This window comes from Mobula birostris, chromosome 1, assembly GCF_030028105.1.
Source record: "Mobula birostris isolate sMobBir1 chromosome 1, sMobBir1.hap1, whole genome shotgun sequence".
NCBI lineage: Eukaryota > Metazoa > Chordata > Chondrichthyes > Myliobatiformes > Myliobatidae > Mobula > Mobula birostris.
This window is the reverse complement of record NC_092370.1, coordinates 108285198-108311605: the sequence shown is the minus strand read 5'-3', so window position 1 is coordinate 108311605 and position 26408 is coordinate 108285198. Positions and strand designations below refer to the sequence as shown.

At 40.2% G+C, this 26408-nt stretch overlaps 1 protein-coding gene across 2 annotated transcripts in view; it reads right to left on the bottom strand.

Moving 5' to 3' along the window:
* The window catches only part of LOC140202707 (corticotropin-releasing factor receptor 2), a 166607-nt gene that overhangs the window by 24849 nt on the left and 115350 nt on the right, over nt 1-26408 (bottom strand). For both annotated transcript variants that reach the window (XM_072267939.1, XM_072268031.1), the window contains exons 4-7: nt 9729-9835; nt 6041-6158; nt 2266-2419; nt 1297-1357 (exon numbers count right to left, since the gene is read on the bottom strand). In XM_072267939.1, coding sequence (XP_072124040.1) covers nt 1297-1357; nt 2266-2419; nt 6041-6158; nt 9729-9835 — 440 coding nt within the window. The remainder of the gene's footprint in view (nt 1-1296; nt 1358-2265; nt 2420-6040; nt 6159-9728; nt 9836-26408) is intronic.

Below are 26408 nucleotides of genomic sequence, written 5' to 3'. Positions count from 1 at the left end.
CAAATATCTTGTTAATTACTAAATTAGGAATTTCTATTGGCATTTTGTTAATACAGCTAAAATGCTTCAAATAAATATTTTTCACCATGAAATATGCTGGCTCAGTTACAACCACTGATATCATTCAATAGCAAATTAACATGATCACTAATACCTAGCAAAGGCATCACCTAATATACATGAAGGACCTGAAAATAAAGGTACGTGTTGTTAACTAATATTAGTCAGTTATGGTTGACTTATAGTATATCTGGGTTGAACAGCAAAAAAATCAGTCAGGGACACTACTTCAGATCCCTGTTGAAAAGATCACATGTAGGTCTTGCAGGAAGAAAATAAAAGTCAGGCATATTTGTGATAACAACCACAGGTCAACTAGCCTAGCAATTTTCATGGGAAGAGACTGGGTGCTCTAAAAGCAACTAGGAGAAAACTCCAGAAGAAAGCAAAAAACTTGATGTAAAAACCATAAATTGTTCCTACTGTCATATGGATATTTATCAAAATCTTTGTTATCAGTTTTCCTTCTCCGGTCTCCAGCCAAAATGCTACATCCATAGTTCATCAGAAGGTCAGCAGATTTTTGTGCACTACCAGCATTTCCACTGTCCTTGGCAATACTCAGATGGGAAGCAGAGGAAACACAGGGATCTTTGTAGGTCAAAGGGTATTTTTCAATTATATTACATGGTTCCAATTAAAGAAGTAGTAATGATGTACAAAAATTTCTTCTATTGTGGAACATAGTTATGATTCTAAGCCGAACACTGAATATTGAAGAACTCAGGGTGGGAGATTCCAGAGCTTTCCCTTCCATTTAAGGCATTGATAAGCAAAGGCTGGAAGGCAACTAGAAAACCATGTTGCACCAATAGAATCTATGCCTTAAATCCTTACAGATCTCAATAACTATTACTTCATCCTCAGCCACAATGAAACAATCTCTTGAGCCTTAAATTTTATTCAAGCATTCTCTGCACAGTTCCACGCTTTGCCCTTTATGAAATCTTCACAAGTATGTTCTTGTCTCCTGCATTTCTCTTTTCAAAATTGCTCTACCTTCATACTTTTAAGGAATTAATGAAATAGAAATTGATGTTGCTGACTATTACCACTTTAATTGTCCCTTTCATTTCTCTATGGTCAGCCAACTCTTGTTCCACTATTTGGCAGGACATGGGAAAAATAGAATATCCTTATCTATGTAAAGAGCTTTTTAAAATTGGGTTTTTCCTCTGTGCATTAAAGAAAAGCGTATTATAAAGCACACAAATTTCCTTGACTTCTTGTACTTACTCTGTATTCTCGTAGTAGAGTTTTCCTATGACCCAGGCTACAATGATGGGACAAGGGATACCTATGGAAGAAAAATATCATTGTTCAAGAGAATGCAGGCAGTTTTTGAGAGAATGGATTTCAGTTGTAAATTGATGCCACGTTCTTGTACATAGCATATTGAACAGAGAATAGATTGTTAATTTCTGTTTCTGACAACGTGTGGCATGGAAGGTGTGACTGGAACAAAGTGGAACATTTTAGATCTGCATGTTATCGCCAAAGTTTGTCATTTACAGTGTTGGACTATGCTTCATAGTGGGTAATGTTCCCACAACATAGACCCTTCAGTTTTCAGAGCATCTTCAATTTCCCTCACCTGTCACTGCATCAAGCAAGTATGGTGCAATCTGAGGGAGCGGGGTCAATTATGGTCACACTCGACCTCCTGCTTTGCTGCTGTCCTCACCATTGAATTTAGCAGCAGCTCTAGAACAGGCTGAGCTGAACAGCCCTTCAACTTTATACCAGCCATGGCTGATTTACAGTGTGACCATTTATTTGATTGGGGTAACTAGCCTTCATTGAAATGTGCATTTAGCTAAGAATTTTTTTTTGTTTTTAACTATTATATATGAACATTTCTAAATTAATGAACTGTAAAACAATGTTTTAACTGAATTATTTTACTGATATTTATAATCTATTTCAACTGAGTTAAATGTCTCTAGAGGTTCATTCATTAGGACTGTGCTGGGAGCAGGGCCTCAGGCTGCCATTTCATAGATGGCCAATGGAATGGGTACCGCTCACATGTCCTACTTGAACAAGTAAGTACATCTGTAAAACTAGCACAAGGGCGGAGTACCATCAATAAATTTAACTGAGTCTAATATGGCCCACTATTCATGTGCCAGTGTCTGTGTTAAGTATATTTATCTTACATTACTTATCTGTCTCAATCAGACCATCAAAAGATCCCTTACTTACACCATCCAATGAACAGAAATTTCCATTTACGCATTTTGTCTGTGGAATAGGTCATCACTATAGCTGTATGGAGATAGCATCCCTCCACAAACATCCAGAAGAAATTAGTCACCACAAAGTAGTTGTAGATTGTTATGACAAGACGGCACCAGGGCTAAAAGAAATAGATTAAACAATTCAGTTTTCACACAGAGGTACATACACAAACTTACAGTGTGGAAATCCATCAAATAACCTGCAGACTGGTGACCTGGGTACCGAGAACAAGAAGCCTAGTTTGAGGCTTCCAGCACAGTGCTGAATTCTGCACCTTGAACAATTCTATTGGCTTATTATTATCATATGTACTAAGATACAGTGAAAAGTTTGTCTTGCATACTGCTCGTACAGATCAAATCATTACAAAGCTCACTGAGGCTCGAGTTAAGGTTCAAGTTTAATTGCCTTTCTGCCATACAGGTGAAACACCCTGGTTTCTTTGGCTGTGTAAGTCTAAGGAAGACAACCTCTGGCCCTGACAAACCCGTGAGACTGAGGCATGCTCAGTCCCACCCCAAACCTCGGTTTGTGTGGGTGCTGTGGCGTTTGCTACCCTGTAACAAATTAATGCCATGAAATAAAGGACAGTACACTGCATACGATTAAAGGAATTATATTTATGAATCTTAACTAAAGGGTTAGTAAAGAATAACAATAAGAAAAGGGCCCATTCTAATTAAACAGTCAAATGTGTACAAGTTGGAGCTCATCTTGAACTTCTCTGTCACTCACGCGCTGGGCCCTCGGTCAACGTGAAAGTACACACCACCTTCCGAATGTCGCTTGCAATCCATCTTGAAAAAACGTGTCTCGCACTGGACCGTATGCTACAACCGGTTCTCTCCAGCATCTTCTCTCTCCATCTCCTCTCGAACAAAAGAAAACCCCAAGCCTAACCTTAGTGTCCCTCACCAGAGAAACCTCTCCTTCAATTTGACCATCCTAATTGGATGGCACACATTTCTCCTCATCTCTTATCTTCAACAATAACCCAAACATAAGCTGAAAACAAGCAACTCTCACAGAATTGCCAAAATGAAATACAGAACAGCACAAAATGAAATACATACAACATAACAGTAAAAATATGAATCAGGACATTACACATGAATACAGCCAAGTGAAGCAGCCAAGGTGCAAAACAAGGTACCAACATTCACACACAGCATATATAACACATATAAGATGGCAATAAAATACAGTCACACACAAAATACAGTCCGAGTGCCTGAATCCATCAGTCTGCAGTCAAATGCAATCCAGCTTGTCTTCTGGCAAGTGAACACTAGAGAACGACACTGACTCCAGCACGGACACCACGATCCAGTGCCCCCCGCACTCCTGTGGACCACCCAACTCTGACGCGCCCCCCCACCCCGCGCAGGCTGCTGCAAACAGCCAACACTGCGGCTTGAGGTTTAGTCCGCACTACGAACACCCCCGCCATCCCACCCACTGATCGTCAATAGACCAAAGAATTACACTTGCAACATTCCACGCCACCAATGTCCAAAAGGGTCTTGCGATCACAAGAAAGGCATCTTAAGATGATCACTCACTGTTGGATCTCCTACCTCCTTCACACACTGACAACTCTCAGTTGCAGGCAGTATCACAGTCTGCACCAAGTCCATCTCCTTCAGTTTCTCCACCAATTAACAACCTGCTGATGGGGTAGGTTCTTAATAACCAGCTGAGTCTGGTTAAAGAAAATGTTTAAAAAAGACAATAACACCTTTGGTTGACCCTGTAGGAGCTGCTGCATCTGAGTATGCTGCCATCATAACAGAAGCTCTTGTTAGAACAAGGTAAAACAATAACAACACAAAATAAAATTATAGGCAGAGAATTTAGATTTAAAAGAGTAGAATGATTATAGTGGAAGTAATGGGTTGATCTGCAGGGAGCAGCTTACAAGTCACCATGCTCTGGCTCCATATCAGTTCTTGTGCCATCTTAGCCTGAAAAGCCCAGGGTGAATCTTGGTATCAGGTACTGTATAATTACACTCAGATGTAAATTTTTGCTGAGGTCTCACTGCCTATTTCCTTCTTTAATCCCTCTTTCCCATTTCTTATGCTCTTTTCCCTCTCTATTCATTTTTCTTTCCATTGCTCCATTCCTCGCATTGGCTGATAACCTCCCAAATTGCTTTTTAATTATTAGCAGTCTGGATTATAGTCCCCAGTGTGCCTTTCAACCACTGAGGATATTCCAGTCAGGTTGCTTAAGATCTGACTATGAATCTCACTGTACAGCTCTTGTGCAACTTCTCCAAACTCAAGGGGCTGAGGCTGGGGCTCTCCTGGCCTTCAGAGGCCTGCAATTCAATGGATAGTGAAATTGACTCTTATACTCTGAGAGAAGCATTCAAGACAAACAGCATATAAATCATCTTTTCTCTATGCCAGTTCAAAGCCTATTGTGGTAATTCAAATTCAAGTTCGAGTACATGAATACTGTCAAATAAAACATTCCTCTAAGGCCAAGGTGCAAAACATATTACCAACAGCCCACCGCACATAGCACAAGTAGCACATATGGTAACAATTTCGGAAAACCATGCAGTCACAAAGAAAAGAAAATATATAGCATAAGTCCCTGAATGGCATAACTGCAGACTGACTGCAAGTTCTTCTTTCATTGAGTGAACACGAGACTGCAGCACCGAGTGAACACGGGACTGCAGCACCCAACCTAGTATGAATTATGGCATGTCCATAGAGGCCACTGCTCTCTCCCATTCCACCTCCAGAATCTCAACACAAAAGGTGACCCATAGCGAGAGCCCAGTCCTCGCCGCAACTGAGATAACGCAGGTCCCCTGCTGTCAGTGTCACTGATGACTCAATGAACCAGACTTTAACTATTCTACATTACCAATGTCTAACAGGGTCTCGCGATCCCAATAAAAATGTCAAAGAGAATCATTCACACCGTGCATTGTCAACAGCAGACAACAACACAGCAATAGTATGCAATAATTCCAGCTCCATCGCTATGGAGCAACTTGATGGTAGGATACTCCTGCATTACTTGATGTTCTTAGTATCCAACAATGGCTTTCAATTGTATAAAAGGACGAATAAATATAGGTTAATTCCCGGGATGGCGGGACTGTCATATGTTGAAAGACTGGAGCGACTGGGGTTGTATACACTGGAATTTAGAAGTATGAGAGTGGATCTGATTGAAACATATAACATTATTAAGGGATTGGACACACTAGAGGCAGGAAACATGTTCCCGATGTTGGGAGAGTCCAGAACCAGAGGGCCCAGTTTAAGAATAAAGGGTAGGCAATTTAGAACGGAGTTGAGGAAAAACTTTTTCACACAGAGGGTTGTGGATTTGTGGAATGCTCTGCGTCAGAAGGCAGTGGAGGCCAGTTCTCTGGATTCTTTCAAAAAAGAGTTAGATAGAGCTCTTAAAGATAGCGGAGTGAAGGGATATGGGGAGAAGGCAGGAAAAGGGTACTGATTGTGGATGATCAGCCATGATCACAGTGAATGCTGGTGCTGGCTCGAAGGGCTGAATGGCCTACTCTTGCACCTATTGTCTATTGACTATTGTCTATCTTTGATTGGACGGAGAGTGGCTGCTGCATTTTGGTGAACGGCCATCTTACAGATGATCCTTGCTGACATCTGCGAACTCAGCAACTGATCAGAAGAGATTCTGGTCTGAAATGCTGAGTTACATATTAGCCAGGCACTTACCATTGTTAAGAGCTTACCTCATTTCTCTCATGTACTTCAGCATCAATTAATTGCATCAGGAACCACAGAATATTCCTCAAAATAAAAGTGGTTATCAGATTCCAATGAATGATATTCCGAAGGCATCTAATACTCCTGTGCCAGCCAAAACAAAGAAAGACTGATCAGTTAAAATTGTACTAGGCTTCCCCAAGCATGATGTTTAAAGGTTAGGCATAGTTATTTATAAGGCAGCCTATAAAACAATGGAAGGCATACCTTAAAAAAACATGATAGGTATACTAGGAAGTTAAACTGCTGAATGAGAACTCTTGCAGAGAGGTGGGTTGGTACGTTCTAAGGCGATTTCTCAAATACAAGCACAAAATGAAAACATAAAGTATTGGAAATGCTCAGCGGGGGCATGCAAACTATGTGGAAAGTGGAGAAAGAGTCACTGCTTCAGGTCAACGGCCTTTCACTGTTCATTCTCATATTCTGCACTTATTCATTTTATTTGACGGTTTTTATTCGCATTTTTCCTTTCAACAATCTACTTTAATTGTCGGAAGACACAACAGACTGCTGGAAGAGCTCAACAGATCGAGCAGCATACGTTGGGGGGTGGTGTGGAGGAAAGGAATGGTTTTAGACCAAAATGTTGACAATTGATCCCCCTCCCCCACCCCCCGCCACAGATGCTGCTCACCCACTAAGGTCCTCCAGCAGATTATTTCTTTAATTGTCAACCTTACATATTGATCTTTGAGGAATTAAGATAGTAGAGAAGAGAAGACAAATGTCAGGTTTTCACTTTGGGCTCCACATTCAAGCTCAGATTTTGATAGCTGCTGCAAAGACCAGGGGCGGGGCACATGAAGTGAGAAATGAGAAACATGCGACAGACTGGGGGATGGGAGGAAAGCATAATTGTCTCTCTGTTCGGTGCAAAACAGCTGGTTAATGCTATTCCAGTGGCTACTGGAAACTACATGAAGCAATAGAGAGTTCTGGCATACATGTGTTTAACCTGAGATCAGGTCATCCTCTGACACAGTGATTTGGTCCTGGCTGAAGGTCTACAGCTATGATAATGATGTAATGTGTGCAGTTGATTAATGTGAGAACTAAATCAAACAGAAATAAGAAAATATACAAAGCAGGTATGATTCCCTAGTTCTGATACACAGATAACTGCCAGAGATTGCTGTAAATGATGAATAGAATGGGATGGAATTGTTCAATAAAATTAGTGATACTGAGCAAATTGTTTGGAGGTGTGGGTTGACAAATCCCCAGGTCCAGGTGGACTTGGTCCAAATTTCTGGATTGCATGGAGTAATGAGTGAGCCACAGGGATCACGGCTGAGACCTCATCATTCTATAATATACAGGAATGACTTGGATAAAGGTGCACTGTATCAGGTCGATTGCTAAAATGCAGCAAGTGCATATGCAGCTAATTGATTGGGTGGTGGTCAATCAGTCCTCCTGCGTGTGGGCGGCACTTTCTTTTGGGTGCGGGTTTTTGAGCACATAGGTACTTTGTCTCAGTGGACCCGACTTGTAGGTCCCACACTGCACCATTACTAACACGACTCAGTAAAAATGGTTAATCACACTACTCTTTCGTTCTTGATCCGCAGATATGTAACAAAAGGCACAAAGTTGCATGACTGCTAAGCTTACCATGACAAAGATAAAAGTAAGAACATATGTTCTGAAGAAGACATAAAGAAGATACAAAGGCTTGTGTGAAATAGCAAAGACAAAAGGGGTATAACATGGGATAATGTGTAACTGTCTATTAACGCATTGAAAACAGAAAAAAAAGCTGAGAGACTGTGGAGTTCTGAGATGTAGAGGGTTCTGTGTATTCTAGTGCATCATTTTGCGAAAGAGTACAATGCAGTTAACTACAAGCAATTACAAAAACTAACAGAGCGCCATTTCAGGTACATAGGGACCATTTACGGGACACATATAGAACACTAGGACATTATTGCTTCAAGGAAGGGCATTTATGCATTGGAAGCAGGTCAGAGAAGGTTGACTAGATTAATACCTGGGTTGTCTCCTGAAGAATGATTAGACAGATTGTGCTTGCATCTATTTGAGCTCAGAGAAAATGAAGGGTCATTTCATTGAAAAATAGCATGCTGAAGTTTCTTGACATGATAATGTAGAGAAGATGGTTACTCTTAAGAGCATTGATACTAGGAGTCATTGTGTAATAGTAATGGCTTGCATATTTAAGATGAAGATAAGACAGAGGCAAAATGGCTCCTCTAGACTGACTGCGAGTCTTTGAAACTCTTCTTCAAAGAGCCATTGAAGCATAGCTATTCAATATTACTAAGGCAGAGGTGGATAGATCTTCTATGTCTTCTAGAAAGGTTATTGATAGGTGAGGCGGTGAAAAACCATCATGGGTAAAGGGGAATGTGGGAGTTGAGACTGCAATCCAAGATGTTATTGGATGGCAGAGGAGATTTGAGGGACCAAGTGGCTGGCTGGTATTTCTAATTTGCATATTCTCAAGTTAAAAACTTCAAAAATTAGCAACACAAACAAAATTCTGGAGGAACTCAGCAAGTCAGGCAGCATCTATAGGAATAAACAGTCAATGTGTTGGTCTATAACCCTTCTTCAGGACTAGAAACAATAACTCTGCTTCTCTCTCCACAGATACTGCATGTGCTGCCAAGTATCTTTAGCTCTGAGTGTTAATATAGTTCAGATTTCTAGCATCAACAGCTTTTTGATTTTCTAGTAAAACAATGAAATGGTCTTCATGATTTATTTGTTTTAAAGCAATGCCTTTGCAGTAGCTACTTACATTGCTAACAACCTGTCTTTACTACAGGTGTCTACTGTAATGGTATTCTGGAGGTTGTAAATGGTACAGATCGCAATTGCATTTGAAGTGAACAATTTAGGATTAAATGGGAGAATACATCTCATTTGGGTTTGGGGTAATAATATTGACATGAAATTGTATGTTTGTGTCCAACTACATAGGGAACACTGATGTAACAGCTCAGTCTCCCTCAGTAGGTACTTTAGTTCAGCTTGCAACGTGAATGCAAACTGATACTGTACCTAAATAACATCAATGTAGACATTTCAGATTTCATAGCTATAAGGTAAGTCATTACCCTGAAGAATAGAAATGCATGAATGAAGTGATGCAGGAATATACTTAATCACTGCAGATGAGGCTTATAGCTACTAGCATGCAAGAGACTCCATCTACCCACTGTGTGGAAAGCTTTGTTCCAGGTCTCTGAGGAACATTTTTGCAGAATTAATTAGGTGACAAGCTCAGTAGAAGTTGATTATTTTCTCTAGTAGAGTGATGAAAAATGAAGGAACAAAGGCTTAAAGTTTCATCTAAGTTGGTTACAAATAAATGCATAAGAGAATCTTCACACAGAGTTATATAGTTTGCAATAATATAGCAAACCTTGGATGCAGAAACAATTGATTTGCTTAGAGAAATGGTGGTTACTAATGGGAAATGAGAAATTTAAGGTATGCAAAGAATTTTACAGTAGGCAACAAAAAGCAAGACACATTGAATGAAATGAATTTATACACTTGTGGTCTATTTTCTAATGTTGTTGTTAGTCAGTCAGGTCAGGGTGGCTGCCCAATGGCAAAATTCCAGTATACTTTGTTAGCTATAAATAAAATAATGTTAGGTTCACAGTGAATGTTACATACCTTAAGCACAAGAAGAGTATAAAGGCAATTATTAGGACTCCAGTAGAGATAGAGTGACCCACATAGTTGATTATAAGGGCTATCTTATAGTGGATTTCTTGTGTTTTCTGAAATAAAATGTAAAAGAAAACTTACTTTGTTCTTATTTCTTCATGAAGTCCTTGCCCACTTTGTAATTATTTGAAGTAATCAGACCTTTACATACTGTTAAATTGAAATAGAACTGGACCATGACCGATTTGGGCAAGTAAGAAACCAGCACACTAAAGCCCAGGAGTTAACTCTAGGGAATTAAATACTTAGATTCTGAATTTTGCTAACCTAGAATTCTTCATGTCCCTGACTGGCCATGATGGAATGGTAAGCAATTGTAAATTAAGTAAGTGGGGAGGCAGGGGTTGTCCCATTGTTCAGTGGTTTGGCAGAAGCTCTTGCAATATGCCTTGCTTCATAAACACTCCCTGACCATGCTGATGTCCTGATGGAGATTGGCAGTCTCTCCAATCAACAAATCTCATATCACACTGGTCTCATGAATAGGGTCATGAGAGGTGCCATCAGTCATGCTGGTAATATCAGCGTTAAAATGTACACTTACAAGAAAATATTTTTCTCAAGTGTAGGAGCAGTCAAAAGGTGTATTAGAGTGCTGCCAACCTGTTCACGTTTGTCATTTCCATCGGCAAAAGCTGTATTAATTCAATGTTGGAAATGAACAAAACCTGACATAAGCATCTCTTAATGAACTGAGTAGTGGCTGTATTTCAAGCAGAAACAAATAATCTGTTTAGCTTTATGGTGTCAACTTGAACATTTTCTCTAGGAAATAACAGAACCCTGACAACATACATCTGTTGTTCATTGATAAATAGTTGATGAAGGAGGGGTATACTGAACATTTATCAAAGCATTTGACAATGTTATATTAGTAATAAAAACAAGATACAACTTGTTCATATTATTTTGTTAACATGTGCAGTTTTTTTTCAGGTAGTAGTCATAACTAACTTATTGATGCTTAATGACCAGTGACCAACCGAAACGCTATATAACAGTAATAAAGTTGGGTCAGGATAAAGAACAATGATGACTTCACTCACTGAATGAATGTACGCAGCTCATACTTAGCAGGTGGACAAATATTAGGTGTTATTCTGTGTGATAGGGGCTAAAAGATAAAGTACATAAATAAAAGCATGTTCACCTTTCTCCTACCACCCTTGTCCCAGAGTCAGACAGAAACCCTGTTTGTTCCTGGGATCTCACTCATGCAAAGGCTTCAAGTGCAGGTGTGCTGAATAGTCTTGCCAGAGCCTGGTTTCCTACACTGGAGGTTGCCTACTGAGGCAAAAGCCAGGGGATTCTTGCCCATTACTGGAGCAAGTCTGTTTTGTGTCATTCAGCAACTGGGCCTTGCACTTTCCAAGCTAAAATGAGGCTAATTCATTGGCAGCAAATGTGATTAAAATGGATAGAGCTCAGTAAAACATCAAGAAAACTTACAAAGAAACTTAATTTGTTAGACTGGATTCCTTCTCAAATTACTTTTTTCTTCTGTTGAATCCTCATTACGTGAGCCAAATTATTCAACTTTAGTACTGCATTTACTCAGTCCAAGTCCTCCACTTCATCTTTGCTGTCTACTATCTTGTTTTTGCTATACTTTGCCCTGACCTCTGCCGGAGTCTCCTCTATGTATCACCAACTATGTTTATTTCTACATTTATCTATTTTCTGGATGTTAATGTTACTAGCAATATTGGCATTCTTTGTCTATCAAGTTTCTCTTAAAAGTTGCTGGCAGGCATCTTCTTGATCTGTTCCTTCCGTGTGTGTTAGAATTGCATTGTTTAAATCGATTATACAATGATGAGCTCATTTCCATTCTTTAAACAAGGACATTTACTGGCTCTACTGACCTTATTAAATATAACACCCAAATGAATAGTGATCACACAATGAAAATGTTTAACAGAATATGTGAATATAAAATATTCAAGACCAGCCCCTAGACATATACGTAAATTTAAAAGATTAGATAAAAAAACAAACAAAACTAAATATTTTGAAGATTGTAACACCATTTCAATGGAAGACAACTGAAATACCTTTCAAGGTATAATGCTAATTCTGCAAAAGAAACACAATCCCTTCACCAATGAATTATAAGTTCATCTAGACAAACATGACCCGTAAAAATTCTACAAGAAGGTGAGGTATGCATTGCTATACACCCAGTGGCTACATTATTAGTATACCTGTACAGCTGCATGTTAATGCAAATATCTAATCAGCCAATCGTGTGGCAACAAATCAATGCATAAAGGCATGCAGACATGATCAAGAAGTTCATTTGTTGTTCAGACCTAACATCATAATGGAGAAGAAATGTGAACTAAGCGATTTTGACCATAAAATGATTGTTGGTGCCAGACGGGGGTGGTTTGAGGATCTCAGAAACTGCTGACTTCATGGAATATTCACGCACACTAGCCTCTAGAATTTACAGAGAATAGTGTGTGAAAAAAAAATCCAGTGAGCGGCAGTTCTGTTACAACAGTGATCTGGAAAAGAGCATCTCTGAATGCATGTGTTGAACCTTGGAGTGGATGGGCTTCTGCAGCAAAAGACCACAGATATACACTCAATGGTCACTTTATTAGTTACAGGAAAAGTAGCTACTGAGTGTAAATATAAGCCAATCAAGAAATAATAAAGTAGCCACTGAGTGTAAATATAAGCCAATCAAGGAATATTTTAAAAGCATGCCAAGCACAGGCCAAGACAACAATTGCAACTGAGGCTAAGCATTACTGTAAAACTGATTTTTCAGATGATAGCCCTGAGTGATTACTGAAAACTACCAACTCTCCAAGTATTCACAAGACAAGACATAAAGAAAAAGCCCCATTTAAAGATAAATAGAACAGTACAGCACAGGAACAGGCCATTCCGCACACAATGTTGTGCCAAAACAGATAAAAAGCAAATCAAAAACACCCAAACACTAATCCCTCCAACCTACACAATGTCCATATCCCTCCATTATCCTTACATCCATGTTCCTATCCAAACGTCTCTTAAAAACCTCTAATGTATTTGCCTCTACCACCATAGCAGGCAGCACATTCCAGGCATCCTCCACTCTGAATGAAAGAACTTACCCCTCACATCTGCCTTGAACCTTCTCTTTCAATGCATGTCCTCTGGTATTACTCATTTCAACCCTGGGAAACAGATACTCCTGTTTTATCTACCTATGCCTCTCATAATCTTATAAACCTCTATCAGATCTCCCCTCAGCCTCCACCGTTCCAGAGAAAGCAACCAAAGTTTATCCAGCCATTCATGATAACACATGCCCTCTAAACCAGACAGCATCCTGGTAAACCTCATCTGCACCCTCTCCAAAGCTTCAACATCCTTCCTATTGTGGAGTGACCAGAACTGTATGGAATACTCCAGATGTGGCCTAACCAGGGCTTCATAATATAACCTCCTGTGTTAGGGAATGAGATAGGTCAGGTGACGGAGGTTTGTGTTGGGGAGCACTTCGGGTCCAGTGATCATAGTACTATTAGTTTCAATATAATTATGGAGAAGGATAGGTCTGGACCCAGGGTTGAGATTTTTTATTGGAGAAAGGCTAACTTTGAGGAGATGTGAAAGGATTTAGAAGGAGTGGATTGGGACAATTTGTTTTATGGGAAGAATGTAAAAGAGAAATGGAGGTCATTTAAAGGTGAAATTTTGAGAGTACAGAATCTTTATGTTCCTGTTAGGTTGAAAGGAAAGGTTAAAAGTTTGAGAGAGCCATGGTTTTCAAGGGATATTGGAAACTTGGTTTGGGAAAAGAGAGATATCTACAATAAATATAGGCAGCATGGAATAAATGAGGTGCTTGAGGAATATAAGGAATGTAAAAAGAATCTTAAGAAAGAAATTAGAAAAGCTAAAAGAAGATATGAGGTTTCTTTGACAAGTAAGGTGAAAATAAATGATAGAGGTGTACAAGATAATAAGAGGAATAGATAGAGTGGATAGCCAGCGCCTCTTCCCCAGGGCACCACTGCTCAATACAAGAGGACATGGCTTTAAGGTAAGGGGTGGGAAGTTCAAGGGGGATATTAGAGGAAGGTTTCTTACTCAGAGAGTGGTTGGTGCGTGGAATGCACTGCCTGAGTCAGTGGTGGAGGCGGTACACTAGTGAAGTCTAAGAGACTACTGGACAGGTATATGGAGGAATCTAAGGTGGGGGCTTATATGGAGGCAGGGTTTGAGGGTCGGCACAACATTGTGGGCCAAAGGGCCTGTACTGTGCTGTACTATTCTATCTAAATCCCAAGGGTTTCTACCATTATATTAATAGCAAAAGGATAGTGAGGGATAAAATTGGTCCCTTAGAGAATCAGAGTGGACAGCTATATGTGGAGCCAAAAGAGATGGGGGAGATTCTGAACAATTTCTTTTCTTTGGTATTCACTAAGGAGAGGATATTGAATTGTGTAAGATAGGGGAAACAGGTAGGGAAGTTAAGGAAACTATGATGATTAAAGAAGAGGAAGTACTGGAGCTTTTAAGGGATATAAAGGTGGATAAGTCTCTGGGTCCTGATAGGATATTCCCTAGGACCTTGAGGGAAGTTAGTGTGGAAATAGCAGGGGCTCTGACAGAAATATTTCAAATGTCATTAGAAACGGGGATGGTGCCATAGGATTGGTGTATTGCTCATGTTGTTCCACTGTTTAAAAAGGGTTAAAAGACTAAATTTAGCAATTATTGGCCTGTGAGTTTGACGTCAGTGATTGGTAAATTGATGGAAAGTCTTCTTAGAGATGGTATATATAATGACCTGGATATACAGGGTATGATTAGGAACAGTCAACATGGATTTGTACGTGGAAGGTCATGTTTGACAAATCTTATTGAATTTTTTGAAGACGTTACTAGGAGAGTTGACGAGGGTGAAGCGGTGGATGTTGTCTATATGGACTTCAGTAAGGCCTTTGACAAGGTCCCACATGGAAGGTTGGTTAGGAAGGCTCAATCGTTAGGTACTAATATTGAAGTAGTAAAATGGATTCAGCAGTGGCTGGATGGGAGACACCAGAGAGTGGTGGTGGATAACTGTTTGTCAGATTGGAGGCCGGTGACTGGTGGTGTACCTCAGGGATCTGTACTGGGTCCAATGTTATTTGTCATATACATTAATGATCTGGATGATGGGGTGGTAAATTGGATGAGTAAGTATACATATAATACTAAGATAGGTGGAGTAGTGGATAATGAAGTAGGTTTTCAAAGCTTGCAAAGAGATTTAGGCCAGTTAGAAGAGGGGGCAAAAAGATGGCAGATGGAGTTTAATGCTGATAAATGTGAGGTGCTACATTTTGGTTGGACTAATCAAAATAAAACATACATGGTAAATGGTAGGACATTGAAGAATGCAGTAGAACAGAGGGATCTAGGACTAATGGTGCATAGTTCCCTGAAGGTGGAATCTCATGTGGATAGGGTGGTGAAGAAAGCTTTTAGTATGCTGGCCTTTATAAATCAGACAATTGAGTATAGGAGTTGGGATGTAATGTAATGTTGAAGTTGTACGAGGCCAAATTTGGAGTATTGTGTACAGTTTTGGTCACCGAATTATAGGAAAGATGTCAACAAAATAGAGAGAGTACAGAAAACATTTACTAGAATGTTACTAGGGTTTCATCACCTAAGTTACAGAGAAAGGTTGAACAATTTGGGTCTTTATTCTTTGGAATGTAGAAGGTTGAGGGCGGACTTGATAGAGGTATTTAAAATTATGAGGGGGATAGATAGAGTTAAAGTGGATAGGCTTTTTCCATTGAGAGTGGGGGAGATTCAAACAAGAGGACATGAGTTGAAAGTTAAAGGGCAAAAGTTTAGGGGTAACATGAGGGGGAACTTCTTTACTCAGAGAGTGGTGGCTGTGTGGAACGAGCTTCCAGCAGAAGTGGTTGAAGCAGGTTCGATGTTGTCATTTAAAGTTAAATTGGACAGCTAAATGGACAGGAAGGGAATGGAGGGTTATGGGCTGAGTGCAGGTCGGTGGGACTAGGTGAGAGTAAGAGTTTGGCACGGACTAGAAGGGCTGAGATGGCCTGTTTCCATGCTGTAATTGTTATATGGTTATATATGGTTATATATAAATTCCATCTGCCACTTCTCTGTCCATATCTGCAACTGATGTACATCACCCTGTATCGTTTGCCAGTCACCTACACTACCCACAGCTCCACCAATTATTCGCAAACTTATTAACCCAGAATCCACATTTTCATCCAGGTCAATTACATACATCATAAATGGCAGAGTTCCCAGCACAAGTCCAAGAGGAACACCAATACTTACAGACCTCCTGCTCAAATAAGTCTCTTCTACCACAACCTGCTGTCTTCTATGTGCAAGTCATTTCTGATTCCAAATTGCGATTTCACTGTGGACCCCATGCATCTTAATCTCCTGGATTAGCCTCCCATGAGGGACTTTGTCAAACACCTTACTAAAATCCATGTGGACAACGTCCACTGCCCTATTCCCACTGATCTCTCTCATCGCCTTGTCAAAAAACTCTATTAATTTGGTAAGACATGACCTGCGCCTCACAAAGCCATGCTGTCTCTCTCTAATTAGGCCATGAGCTTCCAAATGCTTATATATCCTATACGTAAGAATTGTCTCCAGCAGTTTGTCTGCAACTTATGTGAGACTCACTGGTCTATAGTTCTCATGATTTTCCTTTGTTCCCTTCTTAAACAGAGGTGCAACATTAGCCACTTGCCAGTCCTCCAAGACCATGCCCATGGCTAAAGAGGACACGAATATACTGGTCAAAGGCCCAGCAATCTTGTCTCTTTCCTCCTTCAATAACCTGGTGTAAAACCCATCAGGAACTGAGGATTTATCCACCTTAATATTCATAAGGAGGCCCAAAACTTCCTCCTCCTTGATCTCTAAATGCCAAAACGAATTTATACATTCAGCACTGATCTCCTTGTACTCCATATCCTTTTTCTTGGTAAATACTGAAGCAAAGTACTCATTAAGTACCTCACTCAAATTCTCCTCATCCAAGCAAATCTTCCCCTCTCTATCCTTGAGTGGTCCCACCCTCTCCCTAATTTTGCTCTTGATGTACGTAAGGGAAGTCTTGGGACTTTCCTTAATCCTACTTGACAAGGACTTTTCATGGCCCCTCCTGGATTTCTTAATTCCCTTCTTTTGTTCTTTTCTAGCTTTGTTATGCTCTTCATGTGATTCATTTGATCCTAACTTCTGAAGCTTTACATACTTTTCCTTTTTCATCTTGACCAAATTCATCACCTCTCTGGACATCTAAGGTTCTCTTATCTTTCCATCTCTTCTAACAGGAACACACCTTTCCTGTACTCTGTGCAATTGATCTTTAAACACCCTCCACATGTTTGATGTGGATATGCCAGAACAAAAGGTGCTCCCAATTAATCCTTCTTAGTCCCTGCCTAACGCCCTTGTAACTTGCCCTACCCCAATTTAAAACTCTCCCACAAGGACCATACCTATCCTTACCTATAGCTAAGTTTGATTGAATCAATCATTTCACTTGATAAATTGGAAGACTAAGAAAATGTAAAGGACTAAAACCAAATCTGGCCCAATGGGAAGGAAGATTCATATCTGAGGCTTGAGCAGGACTAAGGAGGAAGTTTAGTGAGGCCCTGATAAATATTATGCAAAAGTGAATATCCTCTGTGTCAAGTGTTTGTTTTTAAAAAGAATGACAAAATGGACACTAGCCCAATTATCTTACTTCCATTGTGGGTAAAATAATAATCAACATTGTTTTAACATTTAAAGTAAATGTTTCAATGGAGTCTTAAACTAAAATAAATTGACTGGGGCTCACATGATAAGCATGCAAGTACTAGCTGAATGTTAATGGATCCTGAGATAGAAGGCTATTTTTCTGCAAGTATGAGCAGGCTGGTTGGATTTTCTATTGTAATCTGCAGATCCCTTTGGCAGCAGTAACTTGAAGGACTTCAGCCGTCATTTTGTTAATTGAAGTAGATTGATGTTAATACTTTTTCGAAGCTGCTATTTTCACTTTAATGGGTCGGGGCTACAACTTTGGAACTCAATTCATTGAATAGTTAGACATTAGACACTACGGTGCAGAGGCCATCATAGGCAGGCGTGGCCTGTACAAAAAGGACAGGTTACACTTGAATCCTAGGGGGACCAATATCCTGGCAGGGAGATTAGCGGGGGCTACTAGAATGGTTGGGGGGTGGGAATCAAATTAAAGAGGCTAGGCGTGAGGAGGTTAGTTCACAACAGGGGGATGGGAACCAGTGCAGAGAGACAGAGGGGTGTAAAGTGAGGGTAGAAGCAAAAAGTACTAAGGAGAGAAGTAAAAGTGGCAGGCCGACAAATCCAGGGCAAGCATTAAAAAGGGCCACTTTTCAGCATAATTGTATAAGGGCTAAGAGAGTTGTAAAAGAGCGCCTGAAGGCTTTGTGTGTCAATGCAAGGAGCATTCGTAATAAGGTGGATGAATTGAAAGTGCAAATTGTTATTAATGATTATGATATAGTTGGGATCACAGAGGCATGGCTCCAGGCTGACCAGGGATGGGAGCTCAACGTTCAGGGATATTCAATATTCAGGAGGGATAGACATGAAGGAAGGGGAGGTGGGGTGGCGTTGCTGGTTAAAGAAGAGATTAACGCAATAGAAAGGAAGAACATAAGCCGGGAAGATGTGGAATCGATATGGGTAGAGCTGCGTAACACTAGGGGGCAGAAGACGCTGGTGGGAGTTGTGTACAGGCCACCTAACAGTAGTAGTGAGGTCGGAGATGGTATTAAACAGGAAATTAGAAACGTATGCAATAAAGGAACAGCAGTTATAATGGGTGACTTCAATCTACATGTAGATTGGGTGAACCAAATTGGTAAAGGTGCTGAGGAAGAGGATTTCTTGGAATGTATGCGGGATGGTTTTTTGAACCAACATGTCGAGGAACCAACTAGACAGCAGGCTATTCTGGACTGGGTTTTGAGCAATGAGGAAGGGTTAATTAGCAATCTTGTCGTGAGAGGCCCCTTGGGTAAGAGAGACCATAATATGGTGGAATTCTTCATTAAGATGGAGAGTGACAGAGTTAATTCAGAAACAAAGGTTCTGAACTTAAAGAGGGGTAACTTTGAAGGTATGAGACGTGAATTAGTTAAGATAGACTGGCAAATGACACTTAAAGGATTGACGGTGGATATGCAATGGCAAGCATTTAAAGGTTGCATGGATGAACTACAACAATTGTTCATCCCAGTTTGGCAAAAGAATAAATCAAGGAAGGTAGTGCACCCGTGGCTGACAAGAGAAATTAGGGATAGTATCAATTCCAAAGAAGAAGCATACAAATTAGCCAGAAAAAGTGGCTCACCTGAGGACTGGGAGAAATTCAGAGTTCAGCAGAGTAGGACAAAGGGCTTAATTAGGAAGGGGAAAAAAGATTATGAGAGAAAACTGGCAGGCAACATAAAAACGGACTGTAAAAGCTTTTATAGATATGTAAAAAGGAAAAGACTGGTAAAGACAAATGTAGGTCCCCTGCAGACAGAAACAGGTGAATTGATTATGGGGAGCAAGGACATGGCAGACCAATTGAATAATTACTTTGGTTCTGTCTTCACTAAGGAGGACATAAATAATCTTCCAGAAATAGTAGGGGACAGAGGGTCCAGTGAGATGGAGGAACTGAGCGAAATATATGTTAGTAGGGAAGTGGTGTTAGATAAATTGAAGGGATTGAAGGCAGATAAATCCCCAGGGCCAGACGGTCTGCATCCTAGAGTGCTTAAGGAAGTAGCCCAAGAAATAGTGGATGCATTAGTGATAATTTTTCAAAACTTGTTAGATTCTGGACTAGTTCCTGAGGATTGGAGGGTGGCTAATGTAACTCCACTTTTTAAAAAAGGAGGGAGAGAGAAACCAGGGAATTATAGACCGGTTAGCCTAACGTCGGTGGTGGGGAAACTGCTGGAGTCAGTTATCAAGGATGTGATAACAGCACATTTGGAAAGCGGTGAAATGATCGGACAAAGTCAGCATGGATTTGTGAAAGGAAAATCATGTCTGACGAATCTCATAGAATTTTTTGAGGATGTAACTAGTAGAGTGGATAGGGGAGAACCAGTGGATGTGGTATATTTGGATTTTCAAAAGGCTTTTGACAAGGTCCCACACAGGAGATTAGTGTGCAAACTTAAAGCACACGGTATTGCGGGTAAGGTATTGGTGTGGGTGGAGAATTGGTTAGCAGACAGGAAGCAAAGAGTGGGAATAAACGGGACCTTTTCAGAATGGCAGGTGGCGACTAGTGGGGTACCGCAAGGCTCAGTGCTGGGACCCCAGTTGTTTACAATATATATTAATGACTTGGATGAGGGAATTAAATGCAGCATCTCCAAGTTTGTGGATGACACGAAGCTGGGTGGCAGTGTTAGCTGTGAGGAGGATGCTAAGAGGATGCAGGGTGACTTGAATAGGTTGGGTGAGTGGGCAAATTCATGGCAGATGCAATTTAATGTGGATAAATGTGAAGTTATCCACTTTGGTGGCAAAAATAGGAAAACAGATTATTATCTGAATGGTGGCGGATTAGGAAAAGGGGAGGTGCAACGAGACCTGGGTGTCATTATACACCAGTCATTGAAAGTGGGCATGCAGGTACAGCAGGCGGTGAAAAAGGCGAATGGTATGCTGGCATTTATAGCGAGAGGATTCGAGTACAGGAGCAGGGAGGTACTACTGCAGTTGTACAAGGCCTTGGTGAGACCACACCTGGAGTATTGTGTGCAGTTTTGGTCCCCTAATCTGAGGAAAGACATCCTTGCCATAGAGGGAGTACAAAGAAGGTTCACCAGATTGATTCCTGGGATGGCAGGACTTTCATATGAAGAAAGACTGGATAAACTGGGCTTGTACTCGTTGGAATTTAGAAGATTGAGGGGGGAATCTGATTGAAACGTATAAGATCCTAAAGGGATTGGACAGGCTAGATGCAGGAAGATTGTTCCCGATGTTGGGGAAGTCCAGAACGAGGGGCCACAGTTTGAGGATAGAGGGGAAGCCTTTTAGGACCGAGATTAGGAAAAACTTCTTCACACAGAGAGTGGTGAATCTGTGGAATTCTCTGCCACAGGAAACAGTTGAGGCCAGTTCATTGGCTATATTTAAGAGGGAGTTAGATATGGCCCTTGTGGCTACAGGGGTCAGGGGGTATGGAGGGAAGGCTGGGGCGGGGTTCTGAGTTGGATGATCAGCCATGATCATAATAAATGGCGATGCAGGCTCGAAGGGCCAAATGGCCTACTCCTGCACCTATTTTCTATGTTTCTATGTTTCTATGAATCTCTGAAATTCTCTCCCTTAGGGGATTCTGGAGTCTAGATCACTGGTCGTACTTAAAGTAGATACATTTTTGAAAGACTGTGGAATTCAGGCCAATGAAGCCTGTGCAGGCCAGCCTCAATGGGGGCAGGCTTGAAGGGACAGTTGCCCTACTCCTACTCTGAGTTCCTTGTGCTCCTGTTTAATAATTTACACCCCTATTATGGACTAGCGAACACATACAATAGGGTCTAAATGCATCTGTCTCTCCCAGCCTCTAACAGACAATGTCAAAGATGAATGTCCAAATTCATAAAATTATTAATTACTTCATATAAGATTATTTATGATGTTGTGTTAAGCACAAATAATCAGAAATAAGTTAGTTGTGTGGTTATTAGTTTAAAATATTTGCTCAGAAACAGATACCTTGCACTTACATTGTGACATTCTTTTATAACTACTGAGTTACCTGCATGCGTATTTGCATTTGCATATTTACATCTGTCTATCAATGTCTCTGTGTATACTGTATGCATGTTTTTGCTTGTATATATTATCATGCGTGTAGAATTTGTGTTTTTTGCACTTAGATTATCTGTTCAGCTACCTCTTTCAAATCAAGTCAATTTTAATTATCATTCAAGCCATTTATAGATACAGCTGAATGAGACAGCATTCCTCTGACACCGAAGTGCAAAATATTTAAAATAGCAAGCAAACATTCAAAAATAGCGAGTAACATAATTCAAAATATTGAGCAAAGAAGCATATTCACTTGAAAAAAAAAACATATATAGTCTAAAACCCTGAGCAACTCTGACCCTGTGAGGGCAGCACTGTTGGCCGAGGCTAGGCCCCAGCTGAGCTCAATCACACCGTAGCACTTCCACATCTCTCACCTGGTCTACAGCAGCAGGCCAGCCTGAGGATTGAGGCCTAGTTCTCGTTACAACTGAGGATACACATCAGTAGCCCATCAAGCTTACTTTTTTCCCTTAGGAATTCCCTAATTAAGCCCCAGTTTGCATCTTTGTCCCGTTTCTCTCCTATTTTCCCTTTGTGATTTTTAGAAATGACCAAGGTGATGAGATAGGAAGACATGATCCCTATACTTGTCAGTAACAGAAACATAAGTAGTGTTTTTAATAGTGTAAATGGAAGTATTGAATTACAAAGAATTAATTGAGTAAATGGACAGGAATATGAACTGTGCATTTTACTGTAAGCATGCATGAGAGTGAGAAAGAGAGCAAGTGATTGAGAAACAAAACAACTCATTTATCCAGCACAAAGACAGACAGATATTAAAAGTGTTGTGCCCTCTGTTATTGTGATCTTGTTATCACTGGGTTTGTTAAGCTGCTACCTGACAGAAATTGTCCAGCATTGTGAAGTATATTAATAGTTCTGTCGCTCTTTTCTGCCAACTGATTATGTTGTCATTGCCATTCTTTAGTGAAATGATGTACACTTATATTTTAAAAATGAGATCTCTTATGTTAAAAATGACAGAAACTGTAGAAACATGTAATAAATGGCACTAAGCTGCAGGGGAAGTGCTTTTTGAATATACTAGATGATGAATTTGCAGATCATCTAAAAAAGTAATATTGTAGCACTGCTTACAAAACATGTCAGAATATCAATCCTTGCTTAATATCAGTCCCTGGACTGGACTAGGTATTACAACTCAAACTCAGATAGGAGAGTGTTAAGGACAGACAAAAGATGTAGCACAATTACTCATGTAATTTCAATGTTAACTTCAAATTCTGAAATTACTCTAAAATCACATTTACGTTTACCATACTAACCATTCTAATGGGATCAATCTTGCAATGAGTCAGGTGATTTTAAATTCACATGGTACTTTCATCATTTGTTCTACTAGCATAATGGTTACCATGGTCACTATTTTCTAGCCAGTCAGTCAAATAGACATACACTCAGCGGCCACTTTAATAAGTACAGCTGCTCATTAATGCAAATATCTAACGGACCAATCATGTGGCAGCATACAATAAATAAAGGCATGTAAACATGGTCAAGTTGTTGCTCAGACCAAATATCAGAATGGGGAAAAAATGTGATCAAGCGATTTTGATTGTAGAATGGTTGTTGGTGCCAAATGGAGTGTTTTGAGTATCTCAGAAACTGCTGATCTCCCAGGATATTCATGCACAACCTTCTCTAGATTTTATGGGGAAGGGTGCGAAAAACAAAGAGAAACATCAAGTGAGTGGCAGTTCTCAGGATGGAAATTCCTTGTTAATGTGAGATCAGAGGAGAACAGTCAAATTGGTTCAAGCTGACAGGAAGGTAGTCGTAACTCAAACATAACCACGTATCGCAACAGTGGTGTGCAGAAGAACATCTCTGAATGCAAAATACATTGAACCTTGAAGTGGATGGGTTACAGCAGCAGAGGACCACAAGAACATACAAAAATATACTCAGTGCCCACTTTATTCGGTACAGAAGGTACAGCACAGAAACAAACCATTTGGCCCATCATGTCCATGCTAGCCACTATAATTCTGTGCTCTAATTTCTGACAAGCATTTCTGACTACACCTCCACTGTTGATGTGACAGTTTATAAAATTCTATTGTATGCTGCTACCATTGTATCATTGTTTAAATGATGATTCTTGCAGCACTTCCAGCTGTTCCATGTTAAGCAGTCCATGCTTGCAAGTAATAAGACCTAAGCAACATTTGGCCATAACAGAAAGGTGCCAAGTAACAATTTTCTAACCTTAATACACTCAGGCTTTGTTATATGCTATTCCTGGATCTACACACTTGTAAGGTCAGCTCCAGGCCTCATTTTGATTTTTTCAAACAAGTTTATTTAAATATGTGTCTGTCAAATATGATGCTGAAGTGTTCAGCTCGTTGTTTATCAAGTGCCTTCCTGCTGTGCAATAGCTAATAAACAGTGGTCTTTAATTACATTTCCGCACTTGAGATTTAAAAAACTATCACTGCATGTAAATTACAATACATTCAATGGAAGTAGATTGTCAGAAATATCATACCTTTTTAGGGATTTAAACATTTTGATGTGTTTATCAATGTATATTAATGTGTGTCAATATTAACAAGATCACAAGACAAAGGAGCAGAAGTAGGCCATTCAGCCCATCGGGTCTGCTCTGCCACTCCACCATGAGCTAAACTATTCTCCCATCTAGTTCCAATTTCTGGCTTTTTCCCCATATCCCTTGATACCCTGACTAATTAGATACCTATCAATCTCCTCCTTAAACACCCTCAATGATCGGGCCTCCACAGCTGTATGTGGTAACAAATTCGATAAATCCACGACCCTCTGGCTAAAAAAATTTCTCCCCATCTCTGTTTTAAATGGGTACCCTCTAATTTTAAGACTGTAGCTTCTTGTCCTGGATTCAGGACAATATTCTTAGAACATTATAGGGCATATGTTTATTTGGGGGGGTGGAAGGGTTTATTGGCTATTAAGCAAAGAACTATAGCGATATCCATGTTCTTTACTCTCTATGAAAAGTTCATGCCTCATTCTCTTGCTGATAATGGGCACTTGTGTATTCGATAACATTGCTACAATACTGGCCAGTGACCCAGCTCCCCACACTCCAAAGTGATCTACAAGGATAAAGCAAGGTAAAATAATGGCTTTTTGCCTTGACATGGCTCAATGAAATGTGACACTATTCCAAGCAAACCAGACCATATGATTGGCACCTGAAACACCACCCTCAACACTGCAGCAGAATAGATTGGCTACAGTGTATATAAGCTACAAAATGCACTGCAGTTGCATCTTGGGCTACTCTCACTCCTGTGACCTGTAAGATCAAGAAATGCAACATCAACAGGTACATGAGAAGATCATGACCTCTCAGGTTTCCAAGCTATAAAACACTTGACGTGTAGTTTTTTATTGATTTGATTGTGTTTCTTGGTATTTATTGTGAATCTCCACAAGAAAATGAATCTCAGGGTAGTATATGGTGACATATTTGTACTTTGATAATAAACTTAGTTTGAACTTTGACTTGGAAGGTCACTGATGTTTATTGATAATTGCAGCATTTAAGTCCTGGAGCTTACAGTGAAACATAATTGTAGAGAGTCTTTTCACCTAAAGGCTGCAGAAGTTTGAGGTGGTGGATTTGGAAATGGCAATGGCTTGCCCACAGAAGGGTGGTAGTGGGTGAAGCATATTCCGCCCAGAGATTGGTTATGAGTGGTGTTTCGCAGGGATCTGTTCTGGGATCCCTGCTGTTTGTGGTTTTCCTAAATGACTTGGATGAGAAAGTGTAAGGGTGGGTTAGTAAGTTTGTGGAATACATACAGGTTGTTGTGGCTAGTGTAGGAGGTTGTCAATAGGTTAAAATGGGACATGGACAGGACGCAGAGCTGGACGGAGAAGTGACAGATGGAGTTCAATCTGGAAAAGTGGGAAGTGGTACACTGTGGAACTTCAAACCTGAAGGCAGAATACATGGTTAATCACAGGGTTTTTAGAGGTGTGGAGAAACAAAAGAATCTTGGAGTTCAAGCCCATAGTTCCTCAAAATTGCCATAGAAATTGATAGAGTGGTTAAGAAGGTCATGCAGGCTTGCAGATTAATTGGCCACAGCAAATTGCTCCTATTGTGTAGGTGAGTGTTTCATTCTGGGGGAGCAGGGAGTGATGGGAAAGTTAATTAAATAAAAATAGCCATGGTATAGAATTAGAATAAACAAGTACTGGTGGTTTGCATGGACATGGTAAACACTTTCTGTGCTGCATTGCTCTATGAAATACAACCCTAAAAGTAATCCAAGCTTATGACAAAGTTTTTTTTTAATCTTTATGCTTCAGGGTCTTCCTTGACTACAGTTGGGACAAGTTCTAACATATCCTTGGGTTGATTCGAATCCCAAGCAAGTTATTAAAAAATCTCTATAATGTCTGTCAGAGGAAATCATTTTCATGTTGAGACTAATTCTATCGCCCTTTGTGATGGGCTGTGAAGTACTACTTCTGCTTCAGCTGTCCCTTGGGGTGAGGATCATGTGCTTCTGCTCCAGTTCTGTGGTTTTCCTTGAAGTGACTAATGGGGCAAACATGGAATGTTTCCAGACACTGCCAGGATGGAGCAAGAGGTACTGGATAGGGTGGATGGATAAGTAGTTTTGAAAATGGTGTGCATCTCTTCTTTTCAATGATGGACTCCTATTTGCTCCTAAGGGTACATTAAATACTTAATATCATTCCGAATGTTCCTTCTCCATTTTAAGG